Source organism: Lepus europaeus, chromosome 20 (genome assembly GCF_033115175.1).
Source record: "Lepus europaeus isolate LE1 chromosome 20, mLepTim1.pri, whole genome shotgun sequence".
Lineage (NCBI taxonomy): Eukaryota > Metazoa > Chordata > Mammalia > Lagomorpha > Leporidae > Lepus > Lepus europaeus.
This window is the reverse complement of record NC_084846.1, coordinates 3,720,454-3,745,796: the sequence shown is the minus strand read 5'-3', so window position 1 is coordinate 3,745,796 and position 25,343 is coordinate 3,720,454. Positions and strand designations below refer to the sequence as shown.

The 25,343-nt window shown below is 40.7% G+C and overlaps 1 protein-coding gene across 1 annotated transcript in view; it reads left to right on the top strand.

Moving 5' to 3' along the window:
• The first annotated feature begins 4,721 nt into the window (after nt 1-4,721).
• LOC133750019 (vomeronasal type-2 receptor 116-like) overlaps nt 4,722-25,343 on the top strand; it is a 39,254-nt gene continuing 18,632 nt past the window's right edge. Inside the window, exons 1-7 of the mRNA XM_062179406.1 lie at nt 4,722-4,735; nt 6,391-6,682; nt 9,741-9,980; nt 11,201-11,398; nt 11,976-12,395; nt 24,393-24,445; nt 24,668-24,959. Of these exons, the coding sequence (XP_062035390.1) occupies nt 4,722-4,735; nt 6,391-6,682; nt 9,741-9,980; nt 11,201-11,398; nt 11,976-12,395; nt 24,393-24,445; nt 24,668-24,959 (1,509 nt within the window). The remainder of the gene's footprint in view (nt 4,736-6,390; nt 6,683-9,740; nt 9,981-11,200; nt 11,399-11,975; nt 12,396-24,392; nt 24,446-24,667; nt 24,960-25,343) is intronic.

Below are 25,343 nucleotides of genomic sequence, written 5' to 3'. Positions count from 1 at the left end.
TGTTCATGGCGTCAGTAATCTCCCTAGGCTCTAGTCATGAGTTGCCAGGGCTATGGAAGCCTTTAGGGTTCGCTGACTTTGATCTTATTCCGATAGGGTCATAGTCAAAGTGGAGGTTCCCTCCTCCCTTCGGAGAAGGGTACCTCCTTCTTTGATGGCCCCGTTCTTTCCACTGGGATCTCACTCACAGAGATCTTTCATTTAGGTCTTTTTTTTTTCCGTGATATCTTGGCTTTCCATGCCTGCTATACTCTTATGGGTTTATTGCAGCTCAATTCACAATAGCAAAGACCTGGAATCAACCTAAATGTCCAACAACAGTAGACTGGATAAAGAAATTATGGGACATGTACTCCATAGAATACTATACAGCAGTAAGAAACAACGAAACCCAGTCATTTGCAACAACATGGAGCAATCTGGAAGACATCATGCTGAGTGAATTAAGCCAGTCCCAAAGAGACAAATATCATATGTTTTCCCTGATCGGTGACAACTGAGCGCCAAAGGGGAAACCTGTTAAGTGAAATGGACACTATAAGCAACAATGAACTGATCAGCTCCTGTCCTGACTTTAGATGTACAATGTAATACTTTATCCTTTTTAGTATTTGTTGTTGTTGTTTTTGTTCTAGTACTATTGGTTGAACTCAGTAATTAACGCACAATTATCCTTAGGAGTTTAAATTTTAACAGAAAAGTGATCCCTGTTAAATCTAAGAGTGGAAAAAGAGAGGGAGGAGATGAACAATTTGGAACATGCTCAATCGGACTGGCCGCAAATGGTGTAGTCAGAAAGGTGCCAGGGGATTCCCACACAATCCCACCCAGGTGGCATATACCAATGCCATCACACTAATCCAAGTGATCAATATCAGCTCACAATTGATAGTTCTGATAGGTCTAAGAGTCAAAGAGATCACACAAACAAGACAAGTAACTGCTAATACTAACTGATAGAATCAAAAAGGGAGAGAAAGATCCAACATGGGAAGCGGGATACACAGCAGACTCATAGAATGGCAGATGTCCTAAACAACACTCTGGCCTCAGAATCAGCCCTCAAGGCATTCGGATCTGGCAGAGATCCTACATAATATTTTTTTAAAAAAATTAATTAATTTTCTATGCCATTTCCAATTTAACACCAGGTTTTTTTTTCATTTCCAATTATCTTTATATACAGAAGATCGATTCAGTATATAATTAGTAAAGATCTCATCAGTTTGTGCCCACACAGAAACACAAAATGTAAAAATACTGTTTCAGTACTAGTTATAGCATCACTTCACATTGGACAACACATTAAGGACAGATCCCACATGGGTTGTAAGTACACAGTGACTCCTGTTGCTGACTTAACAATTTGACACTCCTGTTCATGGCGTCAGTAATCTCCCTAGGCTCTAGTCATGAGTTGCCAGGGCTATGGAAGCCTTTAGAGTTCGCTGACTTTGATCTTATTCCGATAGGGTCATAGTCAAAGTGGAAGTTCTCGCCTCCCTTCAGAGAAAGGTACCTCCTTCTTTGATGGCCCTGTTCATTCCACTGGGATCTCACTCACAGAGATCTTTCATTTAGGTCTTCTTCTTGTTCTTTTCTTTTCCATGGTGTCTTGGCTTTCCATGCCTACAATACTCTCATGGGCCCTTCAGCCAGATCCGAATGCCTCAAGGGCTGATTCTGAGGCCAGAGAACTATTTAGGACATCTGCCATTCTATGAGTCTTCTGTGTATCCCACTTCCCATGTTGGATCTTTCTCTCCCTTTTTGATTCTATCAGTTAGAATTAGCAGACACTTGTCTTGTTTCTGTGATCCCTTTGACTCTTAGACCTATCAGATCCATCAATTGTGAACTGAAACTGATCACTTAGACTAGTGAGATGGCATTGGTACATGCAACCTTGATGAGATTGTATTGTAATCCCCTGGCACATTTCTAACTCCACCATTTGGGGCAAATCCAATTGAGCATGTCCCCAATTGTACATCTCCTCCCTCTCTTTTTCCACTCTTAAATTTAACAGGGATCACTTTTCAGTTAAAATTTAAACACCTAAGAATAATTGTGTGTTAATTACATAGTTCAACCACTAGTACTAGAACAACAAAACAACAACAACAACAACAAATACTAAAAAGGATAAAGTATTACATTGTACACCTAGAGTCAGGACAAGAGCTGATCAGGTCATTGTTTCTTATAGTGTCCATTTCACTTCAACAGGTTTCCCCTTTGGTGCTCGGTTGTCACTGATCAGGGAAAACAAATGATATTTGTCTCTTTGGGACTGGCTTAACTCACTCAGCATGATGCTTTCCAGATTCCTCCATCTTGTTGCAAATGACTAGGTTTCATTGTTCCTTACTGCTGTATAGTATTCTATGGACTACATGTCCCATAATTTCTTTATCCAGTTTACTGTTGATGGGCATTTGTGTTGGTTCCAGGTCTTAGCTATTGTGAATTGAGCTGCAATAAACATTAATGTGCAGATGGCATTTTTATTTGCCAAATTAATTTCCTTTAGGTAAATTCCAAGGAGTGGGATGGCTGGGTTGTATGGTAGGGTTATGTTCAGGTTTCTGAGGAATCTCCAGACTGACTTCCATAGTGGCTTAACCAGTTTGCATTCCCACCAACAGTGGGTTAGTGTCCCTTTTTCCCCACATCCTCTCCAGCATCTATTGTTGGTAGATTTCTGAATGTGATCCATTCTCACCGGGGTGAGGTGAAACCTCATTGTGGTTTTGATTTGCATTTCACTGATTGCTAGTGATCTTGAACATTTTTTCATGTGTCTGTTGGCCATTTGGATTTCCTCTTTCGAAAAATGTCTATGAGGTTCTTGGCCAATCTCTTAAGTGGGTTGTTTGTTTTGTTGTTGTGGATTTTCTTGATTTCTTTGTAGATTCTGGTTATCAACCCTTTATCTGTAGTATAGTTTGCAAATATTTTTTCCCATTCTGTCGGTTGCCTCTTCACTTTGCTGACTGTTTCTTTTAAAGTACAGAAACTTCTCAATTTGATGCAATCCCAAATGTTAATTTTGGTTTTGACTGCCTATGCTGCTGGGGTCTTATCCAAGAAGTCTTTGCCTGTACCTATATCTTGCAGGGTTTCTCCAATGCTCTCTAATAATTTGATGGTTTCAGGTCGTAGATTTAAGTCTTTAATCCATGTTGAGTGAATTTTTGTGTAAGGTGAAAGGTATGGGTCTTGCTTCAAGCTTCTGCATGTGGAAATCCAATTTTCCCAGTAACATTTCTTGAAAAGACTTTCCTTATTCCAGGGACTGGTTTTGGATCTTTGATCAAATATAAGTTGGCTGTAGATGTTTGGATTGATTCCTGGTGTTTCTATTCTGTTCCATTGGTCTATCCATCTGTTTCTGTACCAGTACCATGCTGTTTTGATAACAACTGCCCTGTAGTATGTCCTGAAATCTGGTATTGTGATGCCTCTGGCTTTGTTTTTGTTGTACAAGATTGCTTTGGCTATTCGAGGTCTTCTGTGTCTCCATATGAATTTCAGCATCATTTTTTCCAGATCTGAGAAGAATGTCTTCGGTATCTTGATTGGTATTGCATTGAATGTATAAATTGCTTTTGGGAGAATAGACATTTTGATGATATTGATTCTTCCAATCCATGAGCTTGGAAGATTTCTCCAAATTAAAGGGATACAAATTGGAAAGGAAGAACTCAAACTATCCCTCTTTGCAGATGATATGATTCTTTATTTAGGGGACCCAAAGAACTCTACTAAGAGACTACTGGAACTCATCGAAGAGTTTGGCACAGTAGCAGGATATAAAATCAATGCACAAAAATCAACAGCCTTTGTATACACAGGCAATGCCACAGCTGAGGAAGAACTTCTAATATCAATCCCATTCACAATAGCTACAAAAACAATCAAATACCTGGAATAACTTAACCAAGGATGTTAAAGATCTCTATGATGAAAACGACAAAACCTTAGAGAATTATTTCTACAATTGCCAAATGAATCAAAACAGTTGACTGACCAAACAACTCTTGGCCCCTGTGCACACAGGTTTACAGAGCTCTGTCCTGGCAATGCCCTAGGGAGGAATGAGAGTCCAAGGCATGTTTTTCCAAAACTGTTTTTCCTCCTAATGGAGAGTGGCAGGTGCTTGGCCTCAGGGTGGGATGATGTCATGAGTTCCCGGATGGGACACAAATGAAGCAATGGAAATATATAGAAGCCAGAGGTGATCTGATCACAGGGACAGTAAGTCAAAGCCACAGCCTTGTGACTTTTTTGAAATGTCTTCCTTGTGATTCTAGCTGTGTCCCTGTGTGACACAGTAGAATAGCACACACAGGCTACAGGTTGAGAACATACAGCTCTATTGGGATCAGCTGTGCCCTACACAGAACTCTGTTCTCCCTGCAGGGAGCTGAGATAGCAGATATAATCCAGGCCATTTTCACCTAATATCAACTGGGATTTGGGCCTTTAATTTTACGGTGGGTTGACTTGACATGTTGTTTTCTATGATGTTTCTCAACCTACTCCTGAATTTTTCATGCAGTTCACAGGACATACCTCCCAGGAACTGTTATAATTCCATGAGACCAAGTGTCTACAGAGGTGGAGACCTGGTACTGGGTGGGTTTTTCCCCCTTTACTTTCTGGAACCAGAATCAGAAATGATCCAGTTTTCTTTTTTATCCAGGCCAATGGATAAGATGGCAGTTAATTGGTAAGTGCCACATTGAGTTATGTGTCAACTGTGGTTCAGACTGTGAGAGTGTGCTTGTTTCTGTGAGTGGTTAATTGCACTTGAGAATTCCAAGAAAAAAAGAACTTGTAGGACTGCAGATCAATGAAGGCTGGAGTTCTTTCCCTTCTTTTGCCTTTCACAACCTTCCTTTTCCATTTTCTGTTTGCTCTCCACTCCTGCATTGAGTGTGAGATGAGCATTTTGTATCCACTCTATTGATCTCACCTCCTGATCAGCCTCCAATAGTCCTGAAATGAATGTGCAGGGTCAGAATTTAAAAGCTGGCTATCTTGTACACAGGGAAAGAAGAAGTAAATTTTTCAGCTTGCAGCTGACACCAAGTGCTGTAAGTAACCCAGCAGTGAATAAAAATCCCCTTAAAAGGGAATTAATTGCAATGAAGCAAAATGATTAAAAGCAAGGAACATTTCCATTCAATGATCCTAATTTCCATTTAATAACAAGTATGTATGGAACAATTGTCAGTGGCATATTTTTTGATGGGTCTACTTAGTGTATAACAAATAATCCTTCTTTCTGAAATAAAAAACATTTAGAACCAACCTTTTACTAAAAGGAACAAAATTTGACTCTTTTTTACAAAAATAAAATTTCAAGTTCTCCGTGTAAGAATAATACAAAATTGTGTGAAATTTGAGAAAAAATGTACTAACCTAGAATCAAACACTGCACTTCAAAAATGCATAAACATATTTCATGAATGTAATACATATTGAAATGACAATCTATTAAGCTCAGCATTCAAACACTTGAATCAATGCACCTATACAACAGGTGATTGCATACATTTCTTAAATCCCACATAATGTATTGACAAGTATGTATTTGCTTGACATTCAAATGATGGATGAATTGTAAAAATAAGAAAAAATTCCAAGAAGAGGAGCAAAGATATCCATTGTGTGAAAAGAAAACATCCACACTCTCAGACCAGTTACATTTCAGAGCCATTACTAAATCCCAAGAACTCATAATTTTGCTTAAGCTATGTAGAAACATGCCGAGAATGTTAAAGAATAAAATGTGAAATGTTGAAAGAGATTTCAGTGCATGAGGAAAAAATCAAAAAAAATAAAATGAACATTGTAAATCTTCTGAGAATTAGACGTTCTCAATAAAATGCTCATTTTCAAGGAAAATATATTTGAAAAAAATTGCTTCTGTGAGTGTTGGTACAGTAAGTGGAAAAATTACAGAAAGGGCTCGTGAAAATGGCTTTGGTGAATAGATTAGAGATGCTCCCAAATGCTAACATACCCGACAAGTCAGATGGTATTCAACTATTTTAGAAGTTACTGAAAACAGAGATGTTTGCCACTTGGGTTCATCCCTAAGTAGAAGTGAAATCCCATGTTGGGGCACATCAAGGCTTTCCTGAAGGGCTTGGGAAGATGAGTGTGATCATGGACACAGTTTGCTTCAGAAGAGTCTGAGGGTCATACCACGATCTTCTAGGGCCCTTGGAACCTCACTTACTCCTCCTGCATGTGTCAGAGCTGAGGCACCTCTGAGTGGCAGCCCGAGTCTGAACATTGCTGCCTCAGGACATGGCTGTATTGTTGCTCTGATTTCCATGGTGTCTCCCTGCTCCCTGATGCTGCCCCTCTCTTTAGGCAGCTGTGGAAGAACTACCAATATGTGCTGGCCTTCCGTTTTGCCATCAAGGAGATCAATAAGGACCCTCAGCTCCTCCCCAACATGACCCTAGGTTTCCAACTCTACAATTCCATTACCAGTGGTCAGTTCACCCTGAGGAACACTCTGCACTGGCTGACGGGAAAGCATCATCTCATCCCTAACTACAGCTGCCAGACACAAGGCAAGACAGTTGCCATCATTGCTGGAACAATGTCAGCATTTTCGGCTGAAATTGGAACGATGTTGGAGCTATACAAGACCCCACAGGTAAATGGGTTGTGAATTCTGGAGAGAAATGTTTCCATCTCCCAGCAGATCTGCCACATCTGAAGCAAGGGTCATTGGAAGCCAAGTGACATATACCACTGTGAGGTGAAAGAGATTCTGGAGATCTCATTTGGCTGTGAGAAAGGGAAGGAGCAGTGGAAGCTGAGAGCCTCCACCCAGATCCATTTTGGACCAAGGTGTCCATCCCCACCTGCTGGCAATGCTGATTGTTGACTATTCACAGGAAATACCCACATCACAGACAAATCCTAGGATGACTCCATGTTAGACATGGGTATATAAATCATCGGCACGTACTTTTCATTTGGAACACACTGAGGACCATGACAGTCCCAGTGATCACAAAGAGTGTTTGGTGCTGAGTTGTAGTTACATGAGATTTCACCCTCTCCCTATCCCAATCCTGACTTCATCACATTCAGCAGATTCTTTCACAGGGCTCCCAGCTCACTTTCCATGTCAACACAGTGATTTACTCTTGGAGTGTGTTGGATAGACTGAGAAACAAAGAGATGCAGGCAGTGCACACACATTCACAGGTTTGGTCACACATTACCCACTATGGTGCTGGCGCTGACGCGCTGTGTTGAAACTGAGGGACTAGCACTCAGTTGAAATCTCATAATAAGGGTCAGGAACCAATTAACTAATTCAATCAAGCTTCCTCCAGGGCTCTGAATTCATGGTTTCAGGATTCTTAAAGAGCCCCACTTCAAATGGGTAGCAATCTGCACTAATTAACATTAAGCTAGACTGGAATAGCTTAGGAAGATTGTGGCCTGAGAAGCAACTTTCCAAAACTCAGAGATGGTAGGTGAATGAATTATTCAAGGCAATTTAGGTTATGCTGTGAAAACAAATGAAATTCAAACTATGAAGTGATCAAGAGAGTAAAGGGTTATTTGTCTCGGAGGTAACATTTAGCATCAGTTGCAGTGAAACTGTTCTCCATATGTGACATGGGGTGATAAGTGGGAAGGATCATTGTCCTGGTCCAAAATCTCTCACGAGAGAGATTTTCTATCTTGTCCATTAAGGATTTCTGTAGTTCAAGAATTTGTTTTTGAGAACTTCTTAATGTTCTTATCAATTTCTTGAGATCTGCTTCTTGCATTTCTTCTATCTCATCATCTTCATAATCTTGAATTGGGGTGTCTTTTTCATTTGGGGGCGTCATAGTGTCTTCCTTGTTCTTGTTACCTCGGTCTTTGCGTTTGTTGTTTGGCATGTTGGAGATATTTGGTTTCTTCACTGTGGTGTTTTTTCTTGTTACACTATGGCTCTATATTAGTGGACTGTCTACTTTCGGTGGAGCCTTAGAGGCTTGAGATAAGTGTGGAGTGAGAGCTGTGTTTGGCTCCTCAGGGTTGAGGGTGTGTCAAAGATGACACTCCCAGGTTAGGCGTGGTAAATCTCTCTCTTTTTTTTTTTTTGATTCAAAAGGAAAGTTATTCCGCACAGCTGAACGTAATTGGAGGTAGTTAGCAGGCAAATGATATACCCACAAGAGCCAGAGATTGGAAGCTCTTTCCCAAGGACCACACAGGGAATCTCTGCTGCCCTCGGTGTGGGCTCCAATTCTCCTGCAGTCTCCCACTGGGTTGCCAAGTTAGATGCTAATCTCCTGTTATTTCACCCCTCCCCCCAGAGTCAGGTTTTTCTGCTAGGCTCAGGGCCGGTGCAGACCTGAGGTCGCCCTGCTTATGACGTATGTCCAAAATGGCGCCTGCTCTTTGTCTTGCTCGCCTTTGAGGGGTGAGCAGAGAGAGAGAAACTCGTGTCCGTATAGGTCACTTTTTTTTTCCTCTCTCTCTTCTAGTTAGCCTGGTGAACTTTTCTCCATGGAGTTTCAAGCCTCGTTCCCTCTAGTCTCCTCTTTCCGCTTGCCCGCTGGTGTCTCGGGCTATTGAGGTTCGGCTCACCTCGAGTTCCAGCACTGGTGTGTTGAGTCTGCCACTGGTGTCCCGAACTTGGGCTCCCACGCTCTCCACACAGGTCCACTGTGAATCACTAGTTCTGGAAGAGTTTCCGCTGCTGTTTCTTCCCCTACTCTTCCTTGACCCTGAAGTATCTCCACTTTTATTAACCTGTGTGTCTTGCTGAACTATCAATGTGCTCCCTTCCTATTCCGCCATCTTGCCCCCTGATTGCATAACATTATCAAATATCACATAATCTAATGAAAAGTATGTATTTGCTTGACATTCAAATTATGGATGATTTGTAAAAATAAGAAAAAAAGTTCCAAGAAGAGGAGCAAAGACATCCATTGTATGAAAACGAAACATCCACATTCTTGGACAGGTAACATTTGAGAGCCATTACTAAATCCCAAGAACTCATAATTTTGCTTAAGCTATGTAGAAACATGCCGAGAATGTTAAAGAACAAAAAGTGAAATGTTGAAAGAGATTTCAGTGCATGAGGAAAACAGTGAATAAAAATAAAGTGAACCTTGTAAATCCTCTGACAATTTGACCTTCTGAATAAAATGCTCATTTTCAAGGCAAATATATTTGAAAAAAATTGCTTCTGTTAGTGTTGGTACAGTAAGTGGAAAATTACAGAAAGGGCTCGTGAAAATGGCTTTGGTGAATAGATTAGAGATGCTCCCAAATGCTAACATACCCGACAAGTCAGATGATGTTCAACTATTTTAGAAGTTACTGAAAACAGAGATGTTTGCCACTTGGGTTCCATCCCTAAGTAGAAGTGAAATCCCATGTTGGGGCACATCAAGGCTTTCCTGAAGGGCTCGAGAAGGTGAGTGTGATCATGGACACAATCTGATTCAGAGGAGTCCAATGACCATTCCATGATCTTCTAGAGCCCTAGAAACCTCACTCAGACCTCTTCCATGTGTCAGAGCTGAGGCACCACTGAGTGGCAGCCTGAGGCTGACCATTGCTGCCTCAGGGCATGGCTGTGTTGTTGCTCTGAATTCCATGGTGTCTCCCTTCTCCCTGATGCTACCCCTCTCTTTAGGCAACTGTGGAAGAACTACCAATATGTGCTGGCCTTCCGCTTTGCCATCCAGGAGATCAATAAGGACCCCCAGCTCCTCCCCAACCTGACCCTGGGTTTCCAACTCTACAATTCTGTTACCAGTGACCACTTCACCCTGAGGAGCACTCTGCACTGGCTGACAGGAAAGCATCATCTCATCCCTAACTACACCTGCCAGACACAAGGCAAGACAGTTGCCATCATTGCTGGAACGATGTCAGCATTTTCGGCTGAAATTGGAACGATGTTGGAGCTGTACAAAACCCCTCAGGTAAATGGGTTGTGAATTCTGGAGAGAAATGTTTCCATCTCCCAGCAGATCTGCCACATCTGAAGCAAGGGTCATTGGAAGCCAAGTGACATATACCACTGTGAGGTGAAAGAGATTCTGGAGATCTCATTTGGCTGTGAGAAAGGGAAGGAGCAGTGGAAGCTGAGAGCTTCCACCCAGATCCATCTTGGGCCAATGTATCCATCCCCACCTGCTGGCAATGCTGATTGTTGACTATTCACAGGAAATACCCACATCACAGACAAATCCTAGATGACTCCATGTTAGACATGGGTATATAAATCATAATCCTATACTTTTCATTTGGAACACACTGAGGACCATGACTGTCCCAAAGATCATCAAAGAGTGTTTGGTGCTGAGTTGCAGTTACATGAGATCTCACCCTCTCCCTATCCCAATCCAGACTTCATCACATTCAGCAGATTCTTTCACAGGGCTCCCAGATCACTTTCCATGTCAACACAGTGATTTACTCTTGGAGTGTGTTTGATAGACTGAGAACAAAGAGAGGCAGACAGTGCAGACACATTCACTGTTTTAGTCACCAAATACCCCTTATTGTGTTGGTGCTGACTGTCAGTTGTGAAACTGAGGGACTAGCACTGAATTGAAATCTCATAAGAAGGTGTAAGGTACCAATTAAATAATTCAGTCAAGCTTCCTCCTGTGCTCTGAAATTACAATTTCAGGATTCTTAAAAAGCCCCACTCAAACAGGTTGAAATCTGCACTAATTAACATCAAGCTAGATTGGAATAGCTTAGGAAGATTGTGGTCTGAAAAGCAACTTTACCAAAACTCAGAGATGGTAGGTGAATGAATTATTCAAGGCAATTTAGGTTATGCTGTGAAAACAAATGAAATTCAAACTATGAAGTGATCAAGAGAGTAAAGGGTTATTTGTCTTGGAGGTAACATTTAGCATCAGTTGCAGTGAAACTGTTCTCCATATGTGACATGGGGTGATAAGTGGGAAGGATCATTGTCCTGGTCCAAAATCCATGTCTTCTTCTTCCCTCGGATGAATATGAAGATATGTAGGTGTCTTACAAATTGCCTTTTATGCAATGAATGAGGATGTGTTTTCCTCCAGCTGAAGCAATAGGCATTGCAGCATGGATTTCTTTGAGCCCAGTTGTTAGAAATTGGTCTTCTTTACCCACAAAATCAGATTGTGATGGTTTTCTTTCCATTCAGATCACATATGGTCCCTTTGATCCCATGCTAAGTGAGACAGCCAAGTTTCCATCGCTCTATCAGATGGCCACCAGTGACAGCTCTCTGGCCTGCGGAATGCTCTCATTGCTGCTCCATTTTGGCTGGATTTGGGTGGCGATCTTTGTATCTAATGATCTGAAAGGAGAGCAGTTCCTTCAGGATATTTCAGCCAAGATGGTAAAGAAAGGCCGGCGCCGCGGCTCACTAGGCTAATCCTCCGCCTTGCGGCGCCGGCACACTGGGTTCTAGTCCCGGTCGGGGCACCGGATTCTGTCCCGGTTGCCCCTCTTCCAGGCCAGCTCTCTGCTGTGGCCAGGGAGTGCAGTGGAGGATGGCCCAAGTCCTTGGGCCCTGCACCCCATGGGAGACCAGGAGAAGCACCTGGCTCCTGCCATCGGATCAGCGCGGTGCGCCGGCCGCAGCGCGCCTACCGTGGCGGCCATTGGAGGGTGAACCAACGGCAAAGGAAGACCTTTCTCTCTGTCTCTCTCTCTCACTGTCCACTCTGCCTGTCAAAAAGTAAAAAAAAAAAAAAAAAAAAAAAAAAAAAAAAAAAAAAAAGATGGTAAAGAAAGGTGTCTGCTTGGCCTATGCATTAAAGCTTCCTAAGTCTAAGAAAAGTTATGAAAAAACTGATATATATTTCTTAGCTGATCTTTGCATTTTATCAGCAAATGTGCATATTCTATATGGTGATGTGAGGAGTCTGCATACCATGGAATTTCTAAGCAAATACTATTTAACCCTGGGGAAGGTGTGGATCATGGCTGCAAAATGGGAGATTGTTGTGCATGAGACACAACATATGCTGCACTCTTTCCATGGAGGCTTCTCATTTTCACACCACAAGGGGGAAATCCCTGGCCTCAAGCATTTTGTCAAGACAGTGGACCCTTCCCACTACCCAGAAGATTTCTTCCTCAGTCAACTATGGCTTCATGCTCTTCACTGCTTACCTTGGGGCTCACACTGTGGAACAATTGGAGTCTGCCCCCCAAATGCTTCCTTTGAGTTTTTCCCAGGACACATTGACATGCTGACCATATCTGACTCCAGCTATTTCATCTACAATGCTGTGTATGCAGTGGCCCATGCCCTCCATAAGATGCTTTCAGAGCAAATAGAAAAGGGACCTCCAGGTGATGCAGCTCAACCTAGGATTCTTCCATGGCAGGTAAACATCTCCCAGAACAGGACATGCACTGAACACCTGTTGGCATCCTCAGGTATTTAGTGTAGTTCCACATGACCAGGTTTTCATGTAGAAAATCTAGCATGATCAGGCATGTTGCAAAGTGGGCTCTTTCACATCTCACTGGGCATAGATACATCTGTAATAGTTATCTGTGTGTGGAGGATTTATATCTGCTATTGAACAGTTTAGAATACTTTTTCTGCTATGGGACATGTTGAAAATATTTAAAAACAGTATACACACTAAGAAATGCACGTAAGTATACAGAGAGCCAATGATTTGTCATCCAGACAATTTTATACTCTATAAATAAATTAGCACAAATAAGAGAAAACTTAATATTTTTTATGCCTGACTTTTGTAATATAGTGCAATATTCTTCAGTTTTAAATGTCAAATATTCATTCTTTCTCATGGATGAGTAGCATTCCACTTTATATGTGTGTGCATATATGTGTCTGTATATATATATAGATGTACATATATATTTTTAGGTATGTATATATATATATATATATATATATGTATGTATGTCACATTTCATTCATCCAGTCATCAGTTGATGGACATCTAGATAATTCCACATCTAGGCTAATGTGTATTGAGCTGCTATAAACATGGGAGTATAGGTAATTCCTTCATGTGCTAATTTCACATGAATACAAGCTAGTCCTTGTAATGAGCTGTGTTAATATAAACCAGGGAGCTGTCAAATATCTTAATACTGCTCATTACAAGCACATGAATAATTCCTTTGAATACATTTCCATGTGTGAACAGCTGGACCATAAGTTACCACTAGTATTGGTTTTCTGAGGTTTCACTCTACTAAATTCCATTATGGTTGTACCAGCGTACAATCTTTCCTATCAACAATGTATTGGGGTACTTCTTTTCCAGATCCTCACCAGACTTTGTTATTTTTCACATTTTGGATAATGCTCATGCTATGTGGCGTGGAGTGAAATCTCACTGTAGTTTTTTTATTAGCACTTTCCTGATGGTTAGTGATCCTGACAACTTTTCATGTTTCTCTTGGCCTTTTGTATTTCATCCTTTGCAAAATGCCTGCTCATATCCTTAGTTCATTTCTTTTTTTAAAAAAGTTTATTTATTTATCTGAAAGTCAGAGGTAATCAGAGAGAGGAGAGGGAGAGAGAGAGTGCGAGAGAGTTAGAGATAGAGAAAAAGTACAAACTGATGAGATCTTTACTAATTATATACTGAATCGATCTTCTGTATATAAAGAGAATTGGAAATGAAAAAAAAAACCTGGTGTTAAATTGGAAATGGCATAGAAAATTAATTAATTTTTTTAAAAAAATATTATGTAGGATCTCTGTCTTTAATGTGCTGTACACTCTTATTTAATGCTATAACTAGTACTCCAACAGTATTTTTTTTCACTTTGTGTTGCTATATGGGGGCAAACTGTTGAAATCGTTACCTAATATATACTAAACTGATCTTTTGTATATAAAGAGAATTGAAAATGAATCATGATGTGATTGGAAGGGGAGAGGGAGCAGGAAAGGGGAGGGTTGTGGGTGGGAGGGAAGTTTTGGGAGGGGGAAGCCATTGTAACCCATAAGCTGTACTTTGGAAATTTATATTCATTAAATAAAAGTTAATTTTAAAAAAAAGAAAGAGAGAGGTCTTCCATCCTATGGTTTATTACCAGTTGGGTGCGTGGCCGGAGCTTGATACAAAAAAGGAACTAGGAAATTCTTCTGGGTTTTCCACATGGGTGCAGGGGCACAAGGACTTGGGCCATCTTCTACTGCTTTCTCAGACTTCAACAGATAGCTGGGTCCGAAGTGGAGCAGCTGGGTCTCAAACCAGTGCCCATATGGGATGCCGGCACTTCCCCTAAGGCCAGGGCATTAACCTGCTACACCACAGCACCAGCCACAGTTCATTTCTTAATTTGCATGCTGATAATGTGGTTGTTAAGTTTCTTGAACTCCTTATACAATCTGGAGATTAGTACTTTATTGGATGGATATTTTACTAATATTTCTCCTATTCTCAGAGTTGTATCTTTACTTTGATGAATGTCTTTTGCTGAGCAGAAGTTACTTAGCTCTATGGAATCCCATGTGTCTATTGTCACCTTTATTGCCTGTACTTTTGGGGTCTTAGCCAGGAGATCATTGATTGGGCACAAGTCTGCAGTGTTTACCCAGCATTTGCTTCTTATAATTTGATGGTTTCAGGTTTTAGGCTTAGATCCTTGATAAATGATGAGTTGACATTTGTATATGATCTCAGGTTGCAGTCTGATCAACTCTCTGAATGTGAAAATCCAAATGTCTGCATTTGTTGAGGAGACTGTCCTTTCTCTAGGGAGTGAGTTTAGCTCCATGTAACATTTTCTTTTTTTATTAAAAAACTAATTTAATTGGAGAGCAGCAAGATGGCGGAATAGGCAGGGAGCACACTATTAGTCCGGGGGGAGAGAAAGTTTAATATAAGTGGAGATACTGCAGGGTCAAGGAAGAGTAGGGGATGAAACAGCAGAGGAAACTCTTCCGGAACTAGTGATTCACAGTGGACCTGCGTGGAGAGTGTGGGAGCCCAAGTTCGGGACACCAGTGGCAGACTCAACACACCAGCGCTGGAACGCGAGGTGAGCCGAACCTCAATAGCCCGAGATACCAGCGGGCAAGCGGAAAGAGGAGGCTAGAGGGAACGAGGCTTGAAACTCCATGGGGAAAAGTTCACCAGACTAACTAGAAGAGAGATAGAAAAAAATTAAAAAAGTGACCGATACAGACACAAGTTTCTCTCTCTCCGCTCACCTCTCAAAGGCGAGCAAGGCAGAGTGGGCGCCATTTTGGACATACGTCATAAGCAGGGCGACCTCAGGTCTGCACCAGCCCTGAGCCTAGCAGAAAAACCTGACTCTGGGAGGAGGGGTGAAATAACAGGAGATTAGCATCTAACTTGGCAACCCAGTGGGAGATTGCAGGAGAATTGGAGCCCACACTGAGGGCAGCAGAGATTCCCTGTGTGGTCCTTGGGAAAGAGCTTCTGATCTCTGGCTCCTGTGGGTATATCATTTGCCTGCTAACTACCTCCAATTACGTTCAGCTGTGCGGAATTACTTCCCTTTTAAATCAAAAAAAGAAAGAGAGATTTACCACACCTAACCTGGGAGTGTCATCTTTGACACACCCTCAACCCTGAGGAACCAAACACAGCTCTCAGTCCACACTCATCTCAAGCCTCTAAGCATCCACTGAAAGCAGACAGTCCACTTAATATAGAGCCATAGTGTAACAAGAAAAAACACCACAGTGAAGAAACCAAATATCTCCAACATGCCAAACAACAAACGCAAAAACCGAGGTAACAAGAATAAGGAAGACACTATGACGCCCCCAAATGAAAAAGACACCCCAATTCAAGATTATGAAGATGATGAGACAGAAGAAATGCAAGAAGCAGATCTCAAAAAATTGATAAGAACATTAAGAACTTCTCAAAAACAAATTCTTGAACTACAGAAATCCTTAATGGACAAGATAGAAAATCTCTCTCGTGAAAGTGAAATATTAAGGAGGAATCAAAATGAAATGAAACAACTAGTAGAACATGAAACACTGATAGTGACAAGAAACCATAATTAAATGAAGAATTCAATAGAACAAATGACAAACACATTAGAAAGCCTTAAAAACAGGATGGACGAAGCAGAAGAGAGAATATCAGACTTAGAAGACAGAGAACAGGAAAGGAAACAGGCAAACCAAAGAAAAGAAGAAGAAATTAGAAATCTAAAAAATATTGTCGGGAATCTACAGGATACTATTAAAAAACCCAACATTCGGGTTCTAGGAGTTCCTGAAGGCATGGAGAGGGAGAATGGATTAGAAGGCATTTTCAGTGAGATACTAGCAGAAAATTTCCCAGGTTTGGAGAAGGACAGAGGCATCTTAGTACAGGAAGCTTATAGAACCCCTAATAAACATGACCAAAAGAGATCCTCACCACGACATGTTGTAATCAAACTCACCACAGTGAAACATAAAGAAAAGATCCTAAAATGTGCAAGAGAGAAACGTCAGATTACTCTTAGAGGATCTCCAATTAGACTCACAGCAGACTTCTCATCAGAAACCCTACAAGCTAGAAGGGAATGGCGAGACATAGCCCAGGTACTAAGAGAGAAAAACTGCCAGCCCAGAATACTATATCCTGCAAAGCTCTCATTTGTGAATGAAGGTGAAATTAAGACTTTTCATAGCAAACAGAAACTGAAAGAGTTTGTTGCCACTCGTCCTGCCCTGCAAAAGATGCTTAAAGATGTGTTACACAGAGAAACACAGAAACATGGTCACCAATATGAAAGAAGGTAAAGGAAGGAAACCTCACAGCAGAAGATCACAGGAAGCTCAATTTCTCTTTGACATACAATTAAACCCTGATGCTCTGTTAAAGCAATGTGTGAAAGTAATCTATTATGTTCTCTTGATGTCTGTTAAATTCTAATTGTTCAAAAACAGCTGAATTTTTATTAAGAGCTATGGGTTATTTAAATATGTGCTTATTTTCAAAAATTTGAATAATCACCTTGTAACAATGATCAAATTTGGTCTATGTTATGTCATGATTTTAAGGAATCATTTCAACCAGATATTTTGGATTTTGAGCCTTCTTGGCATTCTTGACAGGCATTCAAAAAATCAAAGTTTCAAACAATCTGGTCTCTCAAATTTCAGTAAATCCTGGACTTTGGTTTTTCCAGTTTGGGCCCAACTGAAAAAATTGAAGGACCTATGTCTCTCATCTTATAGAGACACCAACTAATCAGGCTATTTGGATGATATTAGAAGGACTGTCAAGATGTGATGTGGTACCAGACTTTAAGTTTCTATAATGGAAAATGCTATGAATACAAATGTTTGAGAATTAAAAAGTCTAATGATCTTGTATTACTAGACATGATAGTTATCTTAATGAGAAAGCCCCAGAGGCCTAAAGGGTTAAATACTTGTAAAATCCTACAGGTGCTTTCAAAAATACTGTGAAGTAAGCAAGTGCCTCTCGTTGGTTGATAAGTTTATAATTTTAAACATGGCGACTTAAAGTCTTTTGTCATCCACAGTTACATATGATGTGTGTTCATAAAACTAAAGCGTTGTTGGTTCTGTGTTTAGCTGTCCTCCTATAGGTTCCTATGGACTTTTTCCAGCCACTTCTATTGTAGTCAGTACTTTGGGATGGCTCTGTAAACAGATGAAGCCAATAATGTATTAACAGTACCAACTGAGAGAAAGTATGGTTAACTGATGTTACTAAAAACAAAAAGCAATTCAAATCAATTGGAAATCTACAAAAAGAGCTAAAGATTTTAATAGCTATTATTAAAATTGCTATATTGGTCTACTATGCTATATTATATGTGTGTACATATTGTATGTCCACATGGGGAAATTTTATTAAGAGTTTTATTTTAAATGGCTTATAGATAAGATTGTCCATAAATTTAAGCTGCTAAAATCAATCAAAGATACATTTTAATTTGAGTGACCTGAATCTGTGTATCATATGTTTTAAACGTGTTGGTAGAAAGAAACTAAAAACATTTTAGATGGTTGTGCTTAAGTTTACTGGTTAAACAAACTACACCATGTTAGATATTTAAGAGGTGTTTTCAAATACATGATTCTTAAAATTTATAGAAGGCATTGGACCTTCTTGTAAATGTTTTCTTAAGTTGTTATCTAGTGGTTGAAACTGTTTGCTAAGTATTCATGTGATATTGCTATTGTCAGCAAGCGATCTAGGACTTGCTCCCTCATTTATTCTAAGCCCAACTTGTTCTTTCATTTCTCTATTCTCTTCAAGGTAGGAAACTAATTCTATTATGAAGGAATCTGTAGGCCACACAATTTAATCTTTAGACCGTATAAAAGAAATGGCTAACATTTTTCTGTAATAGCAGAGCCAAAATAAGAACTTAAATAATAATCTCATAGCTAGATTCACTTCGCCATCAGCAAAGTATACAGTAAGCAGAAAAAACCTCCCTTTCAGACAAAAGGGAAAGAAAGTTTTTAAGCGAGAATATAATTTTCCTCATGGGCATTGTCTACCTTAGAAAAACTACTACAGAACATGCCTGTGACTATAGACTTGTAGTTCAGGCCACCGAAGATTAGAGATGGGACTTGAGCACTCCCTTGACTTGCATCCTCTGGTCTGCTTTAACACAAACCAGGAGGAAAAGAAAGCTCGGCATCAGAAGCAATGGGTGGCAGGCCTATTAATGGCTGATCTGTACAGTGATCTGCCCTCAAGGAGACCCAACAGGCCAGTCCACTGCTGTGGCTTTCAATGTGGTAAGCCTGGGCTTCAGCAGAAGTCAGCTAGTGAAGAGCCCTGGCAGCTCTGCCAAGAGTTGGATCACTGGAAATGGACCTGCCCTGGAGTCGAAGGATGCCCAGGTCAGAGCCACAGATCTTATTGGCTCTAAGCTGAAAAGCCCTTCACTCAGCCCAACTTCCAAAGTGACCACTGCAGCTGAGGGGATGGTCAAGTAGGGTCAGCAACATTGCAGGCAGAACTGTAAATTGCTTGTTAGAGATGCCCCCTGCCTTTACCTGGCCAGCTCTCCTCCCAGGCCAGCCAAGTAATGAAAGTCAACAGAGTGCCTTCCCCTAGGAGGTTCACACCTCCCTTAGGATATACCCCATGTGAAAAGATAGGTAGGTCTGGGCCTCTTAACTTACAAGGCCAAAAGCCCACCAGATTATTATCAAGCCCCTTCTATCAAGTTCTATTTGCCTCTAAATCAGAAAACTTAATTGTAGCTTAGACAGCACCTTTCTTAGCTCCTCTAATAATGACTCTGTCCTTTGTTCTAGACCCTGTCTAACGTACTTGGGCCTCATTCCTGTGTAATCATAACCTCTACTCTACCACCAATGGCTCTACTCCCAACCTGTGTGTACTGATGTTCCTCTTCCCCACTTAATGCTGTATAATTGTTCAAACCTGGTAAATGCCACTCTTAGGATCATTGGTTACTATCCTCACTCTGTCTTTTATGACCTTGTCTAAATATGATCAGAGTCGGCAAACTTGGAAGGCTTCCATAGCCTTGGCAACTCATGACGACAGCCTAGGGTGGTTACTGGCACCATAAACTAGAGTGTCAATTTGTTGGGTCAACAACAGCAGCCACTGTGCACTTGCTCCTCATGTGGGATCTCTGTCCTTAATGTGCTGTACATTGTGATTTAATGCTATAACTAGTACTCAAACAGTATGTTTCACTTTGTGTTTCTATGTGGGTGCAAACTGTTGAAATCTTTATACTAAATTGATCTTCTGTATATAAAGAGAATTGAAAATGAATCTTGATGCAAATGGAAGGAAAGAGGGAGCGGGAGAGGGGAGGGTTGTGGGTGGGAGGGAAGTTATGGGAGAGGGAAGCCATTGTAATCTATAAGCTGTACACTGGAATGTTATATTCATTAAATAATATTTAAAAAAAGATGTAAAAAAAAGAAATTGGTACAGGAACAATTGGAAAAGGGACACATAGAGCCCTCTACTAGCCCTCACAACATGCCTAATTTTCTTACTTTTATTACTTTGATTCCCAAGAGGTCATCCCAGCTTATAAACACTGGGGATCCTCTCCATCCCACACCCCAGACCCTATGGTTAGGTGGAAATACTCACTGACTGGAGAATGGAAGGGACCACACCCTCTGCCAACAAAGGGCCGAGGATATGCTTGTGTCTTTCCAGAGAATGAGGGACAGCCCTTTTGGGTACCAGCAGAAACATCAAGCCTGCAACTGATAGTCAACCAGAACCAGCTGAGCAATTGAGAATCTGCCTTGTTAGCAGATGCACCTGGTACTGATTGTAAAGCTGCTGCCCTATCATCCTACCCTGAGAAACTGCCCACAGCCACATCTGCTACTGCTTTATACCCCACTTAGCTCAGATCAGCCACTCAAACAGCCCACAGCCTGTGTGCAGTCATGCCATTCCTGATTACCATTGTTCCTTATTCCTACCCCCATCTGAGCACGCACTCCTGTGGTCTCCATTTTGAGGGCTGGTTAGTCAATGATGGGTAAGATCCCCTGGGGACAACCTAAGAGAGGCACAGCCACCTAGGGAGACCACATGGAAAGGGTCATCAATGGTATGGCCAAGGATCATGTCTCTCATTGCTCAAAAATAAACAAAAAGGGGGAAATGTGGAATAAGAAGGCCATGCCAAGATGGCCACTGGCAAGTCAGTGTCAGTTACTCAGGAATGGCTTCAGAACCCACCTGGCAATGGAGCCTCTCTGGCAACAGGCTGTGATTGGCTAGGGCATAAACCACCCCTTGACCGGATTGGCTGCCTTGGCTATATAAGCTGCTGTGCCAACTGAAATAAATGAGTCTGCAGGCTGCTCACCTCTGGCCTGCTTTCACCCAACTCCTGGTGTCTGTGTGGTGACTCTGCCCCTCTTGCCCCCACAGCACTCCTCTCAGAATGAATCCACAGCAACACAGATTTGTCTGGATATTATTTTACATTATCTGAATCCATCACTTACATGTAGAATAGATTTAGTAACTCATGGGACATACAGATTAAATTAGTTGAAGAGATTAAAGTCCAGGAAAGAGGCAAATATGCATATGTAAAAAATCTCAGAGCTTATTACACCATCTAACATCTTTTTTTTACTTCTGAAAAGTCTATGGATAGACTTGTATTTGTTGAACCAAAATTGAGCTTGAATTTTATTTATTGTACTTACATAGAATTGTAAAAAAAATCTACAACTATATGTGTGACCTACACAAAAATCATAGGGACCTGTAAACCCATGTTTTGCATATGTTATTGAAGAACTAGGCTTAGCTTCCATAAAAATATAACCAAATCTTTGGGATGTGTTGCAAAGAGTCTATACCCTAGCCTACCTTGAAATACATCATACACCTATCTTGATTGTGTTAAGAAAATTCCCATTTTGTTGGAAGGGTTCATGGAAAAAAATTTCCCATCATTTGAACCTATGACATGGTGGCCACAAAAATCAAAAAACAAAAAACTAATTTCTACCAAAAAGAAACATTGAGGATAGGGAGGTTGAGGAAAAATGAGGACTGCTGAGTACATATCCACCTCCCACTTCTTTGATGGCTCTCTCTCTTTCCAATTATGCCTGTCCTATAGCTTCAGCAACTTCCAAGAAAAAGCCCACTTACAAACAGTGCTGGGGATGACGAATCCTCCTATGATCACAGCACCGTATGGCACACCATGATATCCATAGTGTGTGGATTTTCCTCTAGGTCTTTGGTTGTTGGTTAAAATCAGGGAGTTTCCCTGCCAAGAGTGCACATGACCAAGGGTTGGTCATCCATGCAGACAGATAGAAAGGCCTTCTGCATTCAAGGAGGTGTCGTTCCATGAGAATAATTCTAAACAGAGGGAGGTGAGAGGAGATGACATGCTAAATTTTAAATATGCATTCAATTCTTATTTCACATGTACACATAAAATATTATGTTCCTTACACATGTCATCAGCAAATGTCTTTCAATTGTGCAGCTTTCTATCAGCAGCTGAGAAAAAATTAGGAACAAAGCTAATACATGGGTTAGAAGCAATTTAAGATAAAAGAAGCATGCACAACCACACACAACACAGCTGCTATATATATATTCATATATATATATACGAATAATTCTTAATGGCTTAATTATATATGGTGCAAAACTTTACTGTATTTTGAAGCATAATGAACACAATTAGATTACATAAGATTATGTATAAGTGTAGGAATGAACTACTGCCCTTCTCTGGATATAGTTATTTGCAATTCATGAAGACTTTTTTTCCATTAAAGTACTACAGGCCTGAGAGAGATATTAGGCACAGCTATGAAGAGATTTCCTTGGGTACATAAAGGGTCATAAGTGGTGAATGTGACCTTTCACCTTCTTGATAAAGAATTATTTGACATGATGAAACTGAGTATTTTTTTAATTCCAACACTAATTGTTTCTACAATTGCAAAATCCATAAAAATGCTAGACTGACCTCACAACTCTTGGCCCATGTGCATGAAGGTTTACAGAGCTCTGTCCCAGCAATGCCCTAGGGAGGAATGAGAGTCCAAAGCATGTTTTTCCAAAGCAGTTTTTCCCCTTACTGGAGAGTAGCAGGTGCATAGCCTCAGGGTGGGGTGATGCTATGAGTTCCTGATTGGGACAGAAATTAAGCAATGGAAATATATAGAAACCAGAGCTGATCTGATCACAGGGACATTAAGTCAAGGCCTCAGCCCTGTGACTCCCTTTGAAATGTCTTCCTTGTGATTTCAGTTGGGTCCCTGTGTGACTCAATAGACTAGCACACACTGTCTACAGGTTTAGTGCATATAGCTATACTGGAATCAGCTGTGCCCTACACAGAGCTCTATTCTCCCTGCAGGGAGCTGAGAGAGAAGAAATAATCCAGACCATTTTCTCCTAATATCAACAGAGATTTGGGCCTTTAACTTTATGGTTGGTTGACTTGAGATGTGGTTTTCTATGATGCTTCTCAACCTACTCCTGAATTTTTCATGCAGTTCACAGGACATACCTCCCAGGAACTGTTATAATTCCATGAGACCAAGTGTCTACAGAGGTGGAGACCTGGTACTGGGTGGGTTTTTCCCCCTTTACTTTATGGAACCAGAATCAGACATGATCCGGTTTTCTTTTTTATCCAGGCCAATGGATAAGATGGCAGTTAATTGGTAAGTCCAACATTGAGTTATGTGTCAACTGTGCTTCGGACTATCAGATTGTGCTTGTGCTTTATCTGTGAGTGTTTAATTGCACTTGAGAATTCTAAAAAGTAAATATACAGAAGTTGCAGGAATGCAGATAAGAGAGGGCTGGAGTTCCTTCTGTTCTTTTGCCTTTCACAACCTCCCTTTCCATTTTCTGCTTGATCTCCACTACTGCAGAGAGTAAGAAATGGACATTTTATATTCACTCTATTGATTTCAGCAAGAAACATTTCAATTTAATGCTCCTAATTTCCATTAAAATAAGTAAAAGTAAGTATGGAACCATCTTCAGTGGCATATTTTTTGATGGGTCTACTTAGTGTATAACAAGTAAGCTCTGTTTCTGAAATAAAAATCTTTTGGAATCAACCATTCATTGAATAGAACAAAATTTGACTATTTTTAGGTAAAAAAAAAGTTTCAAATTCTGTATGTAATAATAATACAAAATTGTATGAACCTTGAGAATAAATGTATTAACCTTGAATCAAAGACTGCATTTTAGAAAATGCATAAACATATTTCATGAATTTAACATATTGAAATGGCAATCTATAAAGCTCAACATTCAAACACATGAATCAATGCACCTACACCACAGATGATTGCATCAATTATTAAATTCTACATAATCTGTTGACAAGTATGTATTTCTTGACATTCAAATTATGGATGAATTGTAAAAATAAGGAAAAAAATTTCCAAGAAGAAGAGCAAAGGTATCCATTGTGTGAAAATAAAACATCCATAACACTGTTGGACAGCTAATATTTGGGAGCCACTACTAAATCCCAAGAACTCATAATTTTGCTTAAGCTATATAGAAACATGCAGAAAATGTTAAAGAGTAAAAGGTGAAATGTTAAAAGAGATTTCAGTGAATGAGAAAAACAGTGAATAAAAACAAAGTGAACCTTGTAAATATTCTAACAATTTGACCTTCTGAATAAAATGCTCATTTTCAAGGAAAATATATTTGAATGAAAATGCTTCTGTGAGTGTTGGTATATTAAGTGGAAACTTACAGAAAAGGCTCACAAAAGTGGCTTTGGTCAATAGAGATGTTAAAAAACACTTGGGTAACTGACAAGCCAGATGATGTTCAACGATTTTAGAACTTACTGAAAAGAGAGATGCTTGTCTCTTGCTTTCTATCCCTAATTAGAAGAATAATCCCATGTTAGGGCACATCAAGGCTTTCCTGAAGGGCTCAAGAAGGTGAGTGTGATCATGGACACAATCTGATTCAGAGGAGTCCAATGACCATTCCATGATCTTCTAGAGCCCTAGAAACCTCACTCAGACCTCTTCCATGTGTCAGAGCTGAGGCACCACTGAGTGGCAGCCTGAGGCTGACCATTGCTGCCTCAGGGCATGGCTGTGTTGTTGCTCTGAATTCCATGGTGTCTCCCTTCTCCCTGATGCTACCCCTCTCTTTAGGCAACTGTGGAAGAACTACCAATATGTGCTGGCCTTCCGCTTTGCCATCCAGGAGATCAATAAGGACCCCCAGCTCCTCCCCAACCTGACCCTGGGTTTCCAACTCTACAATTCTGTTACCAGTGACCACTTCACCCTGAGGAGCACTCTGCACTGGCTGACAGGAAAGCATCATCTCATCCCTAACTACACCTGCCAGACACAAGGCAAGACAGTTGCCATCATTGCTGGAACGATGTCAGCATTTTCGGCTGAAATTGGAACGATGTTGGAGCTGTACAAAACCCCTCAGGTAAATGGGTTGTGAATTCTGGAGAGAAATGTTTCCATCTCCCACCAGATCTGCCACATCTGAAGCAAGGGTCATTGGAAGCCAAGTGACATATACCACTGTGAGGTGAAAGAGATTCTGGAGATCTCATTTGGCTGTGAGAAAGGGAAGGAGCAGTGGAAGCTGAGAGCTTCCACCCTGATCCATCTTGGGCCAATGTATCCATCCCCACCTGCTGGCAATGCTGATTGTTGACTATTCACAGGAAATACCCACAGCACAGACATATCCTAGATGACTCCATGTTAGACATGGGTATATAAATCATCAGCCTGTACTTTCATTTGGAACACACTGGGGACCATGACAGCCCCAAACATCATCAAAGAGTGGTGCTGAGTGGCA